At 48.8% G+C, this 8,699-nt stretch overlaps 1 protein-coding gene across 1 annotated transcript; it reads right to left on the bottom strand.

Moving 5' to 3' along the window:
• Positions 1 to 624: 624 nt before the first annotated feature.
• Positions 625 to 4,734, bottom strand: RRAD (RRAD, Ras related glycolysis inhibitor and calcium channel regulator). Its single transcript, XM_039698199.1, has 5 exons — positions 4,609 to 4,734; positions 3,914 to 4,251; positions 3,712 to 3,785; positions 3,007 to 3,211; positions 625 to 1,470 (listed from the first exon to the last, which is right to left on the bottom strand). Exons 2-5 carry the CDS (start codon positions 4,245 to 4,247, stop codon positions 1,193 to 1,195), a joined length of 891 nt encoding a protein of 296 aa, XP_039554133.1. The 5' UTR covers positions 4,248 to 4,251; positions 4,609 to 4,734; the 3' UTR covers positions 625 to 1,192.
• Positions 4,735 to 8,699: the final 3,965 nt, after the last annotated feature.

Genomic DNA, 8,699 nt, shown 5'->3' with positions numbered 1-8,699 from the left:
AAAATCACGGAAAAACACCAATTATAACACACTAAATTGCCACGAAGGCAGGAATGAAGGCCACTGTACACAACTGAATCCTACAATCCTTCAAACACCCTTGCCAGCGTGCTTTGAACTTCTTGAAACCACTGGAAGCTATCTACAGGAGTGGGAGCAGAGTGGACAATTATACTGCTGCCAAAAAGGCAAAATACAACCTCCTGCATTTGCTTGTTGGCTGTAACACAAGACCTTCAAGGCAGGAGAGGACTTCAGACATTCCAGGGCTCAATTTATCAACATAAACACAGCACACCAATCTCACTGAAGGCAGTATATAAAGCCCTGCTCCTGCTGGAGCTGATGAGAACCAGGTTGAGGAAGAACAATCATATGAAAGGTCGGGGGCTCCCTTCCCAAGAAGAGCTGTTGAAGTAGAGTGTTCATAAAAGCAGGGTTTACTTCTTAAAGAAACTCTCTATTAAAGAAAAGGACAGAGGATTTTCCCAATTCATCTTGCTCCAGAACTCTATAACATGTAAATCTTTAGTCTGTGTAGAACATTTTGTACAGTGGGAAAAGGTCAGTATAAAAATACTGCCCTCTCATTCTTTATCCACACTATGAGAAAAGCACAGTTTATTATAACAGGAAATAATATTTTATTATAAAATCTGCATGTAAACAAGTAACCAATTAATTGAATAACAGTTAATGGAAGTGCAAATTAACTTAATAAAATGATATCTGTTCTGTATTTAAATATATATATAATTTGTTTTCTCCCATTCTACTGTGGTTCTACTCCACCCTCCCCACATTTAAGTTTAAAAAGATTTATCATTGCTTGCTTTATACTAAAAAGAGTGTACGAGCCTGCGTACAAGTTAAAGTTTTGCTCTGCAAACGAGACAAGTCTATGGTGACAGTTATCCTTTCTTATCTTTGCATCTCTGGTATCCACAAGACAAGAAGATACAGCACATATGTACACAGTGGGCATGTCAAGCCTCATATTTCAAGTTAGTTCATTTACTTGCACACACTGAAACTTAAACCATTTATCAATGAAGCACTGTAGTGTAACTTCCAGACTTGCTTGAGCACCTTAAGGCATTAAGGAGAGTCTCAGTGGAAAAGCCAGGGCTGTTCCCACCACGAGGATCATCCGTCCGCGCGCTGCTGAGCGGCCAGGGCTCGCTGGGAGCTCCTATAGCACAGACAGGTCGTGGCAAGACTTGGATTTTGCTTTGAAAGCCATCTTCTTGTTGTTCTTGGCCACAATTCTGCCCAGGAACCGCTTGGCCTTCTTGCTGATGCTCTCCCTCCTCTTGGTGTTGGCCATCCTGCGGGCGTTGTCCTCCTTGCTGTCCTTGCGCAGCCGGATCTGCCGCACGATGCCCTCGAACAGGTCCTTCACGTTGTGGTGCAGAGCAGCTGAGGTCTCGATGAACTTGCAGTCAAACACCACGGCACAGGCCCGGCCCTCTGCACAGAGAGACAAAGAGGAAGATCAGTGGAGACGTTTTCACACTACTGGCAGAAGAACAAAACAGGAACTGGCTCTAAGAAGCAAAGTGCCTTCAATGCCATGAAAGAGCTTTACTGCAAAATGGGAAAACCCAAATTTGCTCTTCATGGTTTTGGCCCTTTACTCTCCTTGGTTTTGTTGTGCTGTGGTCAGAAATTTCATCTGATCAATGGAACTGACTACATGGCAGCAGCAGTCCTTCAGGCAGACTGTGCCTGTACTGTTTAAGAGCTAAAGCAGATTCAGGAGAGGCCTGGGAAGCCTCTCCTAAATCTGTTTGATGTGGAGCAGTGAGTGCTGTGAGTTCCCTGCTTTTGCATTAAACTGACTTTGGGTAAAGACCCCCTACAGTGATGTACAGAAATAAATGGGCTTTATTCTGGAAACTTTGGGCAATTCTGCACCTCTGCCTTGCTGTAACAAGTGAGTTCTCCACACCAACAGAAGTGGAGCTGATACAGGCCACAAGGTCAAGTCATTGAGCACATCAGTAGAGGTCACAAAGCTGTGCACCACTGACTCTGACCAGGGCTGAATTTGAAATAAAAGATGTTCAGTGTTCTGGACATAAGCACTTAACCCTGGAACATTGCTGCAGCACAGATTTCCACAGTCAGCTGTGGCAAATAATGGTAGAGTTGTAAACCTGAGGAAAGCACAGATGTCAGAACTAGGACAGGTCAACCATGCCCTGCCCCAACCTGAAAAAGGAATCTCCTGGTGAACTCCAGTCAATACCCTGAGCAGGAATTTAACACTGGGAGCATGGCAAACCAGATAGGGAGAGATGGTTCTTCATCATCAAGGCACCAATATTTCAGAGTATTCTTTCCAGTGGAAGACAAAAACCCACACCAAAACAAAAACCCAGCCAAAGAAAAAAACCTCATGAAATGTTTAAATAAGCAGAATCAAGACTGTGGTGTTGGCATTGGTTCCTGTGCTCCAGGTACCCAAATGCCAGCTGGAGCTGGCTGAGAGGGTTTTCACTGATCACAAAAAGACTTTTGTGCTGTGTGAGCCTGGTGCCACCAGCCCAGCTCAAATGTGGTGGAGTCACCTCCAGCAGAAAGGGTTGCGTGGGATCCGCTGTCCTGAGGCTGCCTGGATCTGTGACATGGCACTGAGTCCCCTAAAGAGCACAGCTCAGGCTGTCACAGCTCAGGCTGTCACAGCTCAGGCTGTCACATCCCGAGCCTGGCAAGTGCTGCTGCACACGTACCGTACAATTAAAGCCTGGCTTTAGCAGCCCTGAGCTGCAGCTCTGATGCATTTTTCTGTCCCGCTGCACTCAGAGCAGCTTCCCCCACACCCATCTCCAGAGTTTTCTGTGGTACCAAGCCCTTCAGCACCAGCCAGCTGGCTCCACTTCCCCAGTGATTCTCAAATCACACATTTTTCTACATCAAACCCAGACCATTCCTGTTGGCCATGATCCTCCACAGCCTTTGCAACTGCTTTAGACAGCACTTGTAAAATTCAGTGTCTCTTACCATCAACTGAGACCTCCCGGGACCTGACCAGGTCACTTTTATTTCCTACAAGGATAATAGGAATATCCTCTGTCTGCCTTGCTCTTCTCAGCTGGATTCTTAGCTCAGAAGCCTTCTCAAAACTAACTTTGTCAGTCACTGAGTAGACAATAATATAGGCATCTCCCATTTTCATGCAGTGGTTCTGGAGCCATTGGCTGTCATCCTGAAACACAGACAAGAAATGGATTTATTATTCTGAAAAACCTATTCAACACTGAGTGATGATTTATTACTCTAAGAACCTTAAAGATTCTTTTCTTAGCTTTATTATAAAAAGTCAGTAAAAGTAAGCCGATCTTCTCAAAATTTCAAATATTTTGTTATTTAAAATACAAAAGAAATTTCTCTTGTTTCCAGAAATAATATCGGGTCTGCACTGATCAGATTGCAATGTCTAGTTTTACAGTAATTCCCTGGGCTGCTCATATAAGATACCAATTATTCAAAGCATTAAGAGAGCCTCACTCAGCTCTTTTCAGGGTTTTAAACTGCCTGCCTAGCTACAAGAAATTAATTGCTGAGAGAACAAAAGGCAGTATGAATTCTAATTGTTTAATGTCACTTATCTGATTGAACAAATAGGCATAGGTGTTCCATTTCTACTTTTAAGAGAACTACAGACCAAGCCATCAAGCAAAAGCATGAGGAAAGAGCTGTAAGTACCTGCTCCCATATATCAAACACCACGAGAGACGCTTCTTCTCCATCAACTATAATCGATCTGTCGTACGTATTTCCTACGGAAAATTAAAAACATAAAAACGAGTTCAGCAAGAGCAGCCGTCCTCCTCCATCCCTGCCGGCGGCCGAAGGGGAGGCTCCGAGCCGGGGCTCCCCGGCCCCTCCGAGCGCGCCGTGCCCTCACCGGCCTCCTCGGCGTCCGCGCAGTCCTCCACGCCGCCGAAGATGCGCGCCAGGCTGGTCTTGCCGACGCCGTGCTCGCCCAGCAGGATCACCTTGTAGAGGCTGCCGTCCGAGTCGCTGCCCGAGGAGATGACGGAGTCGGAGGAGTCGGAGGCCCAGCTCTGGCGGTGCTCGCCGCCGGGGCTGTACGAGGTGCAGCGCACCAAGCCCGACAGCTCGTCGGGCGGCAGCGGCCGCAGGTCGCGCTCGTCCACGGGCATGCTGCGGCGGTGCAGGTGCTGCTGCGCCGCGAACGGCGTGCTGCCGCGCCGCTTGTCGCCGCGGTTCAGAGTCATCGGGCTGCGGGCAGGGCACGGCCGTCAGCGCCCGCTGCCCCGCACAGCCCCGGCCCCCGCTCCTCACAGCCCCGGTCCCCGCATAGCTCCTGTCCCGCACAGCCCAGCCTCGAACAGCCCCGGCCCCGGTTCCTCACAGCCCCGGTCCCTGCATAGCTCCTGTCCCCGCACAGCCCAGCCTCGAACAGCCCCGGTCCCTGCACAGCCCCGGCCCCCGTTCCGCACAGCTCCTGTCCCGCACAGCCCCGGCTCCGCACAGCCCCGGCCCCTGTTCCTCACAGCCCCTGTCCCCTGTTCCTCACAGCCCCTGTTCCTCACAGCCCCTGTCCCCGCACAGCCCCGGTCCCGCAGCCGCGCTTACCTCGGGGCGCTGCGCGGAGCGAGGGCGCGGTGAGGGTTCGGTGAGGGTTCGGTGAGGGATTCCCCGGTAGCAGCCGCGGGAGCTCCCCGAGCTCTGCTGCCGCCACCGCTCCCCGCGCCGCCCTTTATAGCCGGCGAGGCGCGGGCCCCTCCCCGCCGTTGGCCGGCGGGGCGGGGGCCCCCCCCCGCCGTGACGCTCGGCGGGCGCTCCGCCAGCGCATCCCCGGCAGCTCCGCCGCGCTGCGCGGGGGCGGCGGCGGCGCGGGGAGCCCGGGAGGAGGCGGGAGCCCCCCGGGGGCGGGGGAGGCACGATCCGCTCCGCTCCGCTCCGCTGTCAGCGCGGGGGGAGGCGAGGGCCGGCCCCGGGGGGCGGCTGTGCAAACCGCGGCGCTGCCGGGCTCGGGCTCACCGCCCTGCCCTGCCCGGCCCTGCCCTGCCCTGCCCGCTGCCCCCGTGCAATGCCCGCGCCATTTGCTGTGTGTGTCCCTCGTGTCCCCCAGCCCGTGTGAGGGCGCACGGAGCGCACCGGGAGCTTCCCCCGGCGCTGTCACGGCGCGGGAGCTGGGGCGGCTCGGGCAGTTCGGGGCAATACCCGCGCTCTCCGCATCCCCGAGCCGGCTTTCCCCGGCGCTGGGAGCGGGGGTCACGCACACACGGCCCCACGCGCGGGGTGAGCGCTTTGGGAGGCCAGCAGCATCATAAAGGTCAAACTCTCCTCTCGCTTTCACCTGAGCAGCAAAGCGAGACAGTGAAAGCCTTATCTCATGAGCAGCACAGTCATGCGCATGTGATCGGGCGAAGAAAGGACTCAGCAGATAACTATACTGGCCTCCTGCATGGCTCACCCAGCGCCGTGTATACAGTTTGCTGTTTACCTAGCAACCGAAACGTGTCAGACACTGCACGGCCAAAATAGCCCCGGCCCTGCTCCCGAAAGATTACAGCCCCAGCAGAGCGGGAAAGTCCCGGCGACCCTGGACAGCAACGGCTGCCACCAAATCCGTGTCAGCTTTAGGTTTCCAAATCAGCGGCAGAAACAAGGTTAAAGAAGGCAAGAGGTGATGGAAATCAAGTTAGAGATGTAGGGAATAAAGTAAGGGAAAGAAAACTCTGTGGGATGGGGCTAAGTGGGTGAATATCCTGCTGTTTTCAGGAGCCAATTATAATTCTCCAGTCCACACTTTTGGGGTGGTTTTGGCCGCTTCTCGCTGATAAGCTGCAGTTAGGAGTGTTAATGTGGTAGTTAAAGATCACCAAGTGCTTGTAGCAAGTTGTCCCTGCCTGTCTCACAAAACAGCAACCAAAATAGCCTTGTCAGTTCAAACAGACAGAGTTTGGTGGCAAAACGTGCGTGCTTCAGCTAACTGAACTGAGTTAGAAACCTCTGGCTAGCGTTTGGAACCATATGTTAAATAAATTATGGGTAGCATTGGAACTACACTGTGGTTGCTTCAGCTGGATAAACTGGAATCTGCCAAACCACGTTTTCATTCGGAATTTATAGACAATTAATTTTGCAAATACTCTTCTAGATATGGCTGGACTTCAGCTGGCTTCCTTAAAATTTGGGGTTTTCCTGCCTAACATTGTCACCTGAAACTATTCTCAGGGAGTTTTTATATATTTTGCACCAGACTTTGTTGCATACCTTGACTGTGTGTCAGGGTCACACTTTGTAAGACAACAAATGAACTGGGGCTATTTTTAATTTTTTTTCTGCTTGAAAAAAGAGAAAAATGAGAAGCAACAGAACCAAAGAGAGAGTGCCACTTCTGTGCCACATGGAGCACTACTGGACTGGAAACACACTAAAAATGGGAATTTCATTGACACAACTTAAAGAAGCTGCATTTTATCCCAAGCCTTTTGCTGATGAGAATTGTGGGTATTTTAATGATGTAAATGTGAGATAGATCATTTGCAGGAAAACTATCAGGAAACGCATATGTCCAAAAGATAAATAAAAACCTTCAGTGTTTCAGTAGGAAAAAGGACTGAAAATAAAATTATACCCTGTAGAAATCATACAGAAAATTCAGGACTCCATGGCAAACACTGGGTATTTTGCCAGCACCCAAGCACAAGTAATGAATTAACTTGGGTTACAGAATACCACCATGGTCACAGGATCCTGCCCAGGACCTGGAGCTGGGTTCTTGGAGCGTCCTTTACTGGAAAGTGAGATGGCCTTGGATTGTGCTCGTTCCTGGAGGGATGAGCAGCTCGGTGCCAAGGCTGTCCCTGCTCCCCTCTGCCTGGGGGATCACGGGGGTCACCAGCTGGGTCACCTCCTGTGATCTTCATAGGCCCAGCTATTCTGTGAAGCTGGAAGGAATTAGCTGATAATTCAGGTTAATCACTTGACAAACAGAACACATCTCTTCACATAGTATGCAGTTCTGTTTGCTGGCAATTATTGCTGTACCTTTCCCGTTTGCTGGTAATTATTGTATTTTCATGTATACATCACTGTGGCACCTCCTGATTTCAGTGAGGTGCATATGAGTCCACAGGCTTCAAATGGTGATCTTCCAGCTTCTTTGAAGGACTTTAGGATCATCTCCTTCTCACCTGCCCTCCATTTCCACTTCTGTGTGACGATGATTCTAACAGATACATGAGCTGGAATTTATTTCTATTTAAAAGAGATTTTCATGCCTTGCTTTTTCTCCCCTTATTTTCTATTGTTCTAGCTTCTACTTTTCTCTTTAAAAAGGGATTACATTTTTTTTCATTTTCATTTCATCTTTGCATGATTTCAATTTTCCTCATTTCATAGACTTTCCACTTAAGGTGCCTTTTTTTTGCATTTCGCTGTTGCAGTATACCCAGTTTCTTTTTTTTCCTGTTATCTCTTTCCTGTTCTATTCTTTCTCTGTTTCTTTTCCCTCTCACTTTTCCTCAGGCTTTTGAGAAGTGCCAATGTTCATTTCTAGTGCACTCTCTCAGCCTGAGTACATTTCATGGAAAATGTAAAACATGCAGTTTGATCCTGTTTTTCCAGTTATGTGTTCCTGGGGTAACAAAGCCAAAGGAGTTCCTTTATTCTGTAGTAGGTGCAGTGGGCATTTCATGGTCTAAATGACAAGCACAGACTTTGCAGGGGCTACAGTGAAAAGCTAAGTTAAACTAAACTTAACTAAGCCAAGCATGTAAAACCTAACACCTAGCACCCTTCCCTTTGAATTTTCAGGTTAAAAAAGAAACATTTGGGGGTTGCATGAACTTTATGTGATTCTTCCTCATCAGTGTTTGTTCAAGGTCAAATGCCATATTATTAGTAGCATTTATATTTTTTACATCAAATTAATGTTTTTACTTTTGGGGTTGCTGCTGTCTTACATCAGAACACTTTCACAGCTGATTAGGAATAATATGAATATTTTGAACAGTCCAAAGGCTGGATCAGCAGCAGTGAGGTTTGGGGGTCAGCAATGCTCTCAGTGTGGCTCTGCACTGAAGTTGTGGGTTTCTCTCCTCCTCACTTCTCATCTCATCTGCACTGCTCAAGTCTAATTAATCAGCCACTGTGTGGGTGAAGTTATTTCTATACAAATGGTAGGAATACCTGCAAGGGTCTGTTCTTGCCAAGTTACATGAAGCATTACTCCTGCAGAAGCGTGAGCCTGGCTACCTCCCAAATACCTGGACTGAGAAAGAAATAGCAGCATTTGTTATTATTTTTATTACAGAACTGACACACTCAGGCCACTGGGAGAAGAGATAGAGGCAGCACATGAAATATGTTGGGGTTTTAACCTAAGGAAGAGAGATAGAAGTACAGAGAAATTAAAAACAACATTTTTTTTCCTTATCCTACAAAAAGTAGGATATAGTGCAAATGTGGTATCAAGTTTTCCTCACCATCACCCTTAAAATCACAGATTAGTGTGAGCTGAGCAGCCCTGGGCTAACTGGTTCTGTTTGTATCAGGCCTTTTCACATGAGGCCTGTTTATATTCCATTCTCTGGCAATTAGTGTCTGGGGTAAAAGCAGGGGACTCTTTGAACTTTACAGTCACCAGCAGAGGTGGAGCTCCCAGCCCTGCACAAACTCCTCTGTGAAGGTGACAAATGTCACATCCACGCTGA

Source organism: Passer montanus, unplaced genomic scaffold (assembly GCF_014805655.1).
Source record: "Passer montanus isolate IOZ18808 unplaced genomic scaffold, ASM1480565v1 scaffold121, whole genome shotgun sequence".
NCBI classification, from domain to species: Eukaryota; Metazoa; Chordata; class Aves; order Passeriformes; family Passeridae; genus Passer; species Passer montanus.
Note: the sequence above shows the minus strand (reverse complement) of the source record. Positions and strands in the feature narration are given on the sequence as shown.

Coding starts and splice junctions, on each gene's coding strand:
- RRAD (XM_039698199.1), bottom strand. CDS start 4,247: ATGACTCTGAACCGCGGCGACAAGCGGCGCGGCAGCACGCCGTTCGCG. Junction 3,786..3,913: donor CGCGGACGCCGAGGAGGCCG/GTGAGGGCACGG, acceptor AATTTTCCGTAG/GAAATACGTACGACAGATCG. Junction 3,212..3,711: donor TGTTTGATATATGGGAGCAG/GTACTTACAGCT, acceptor TCTGTGTTTCAG/GATGACAGCCAATGGCTCCA.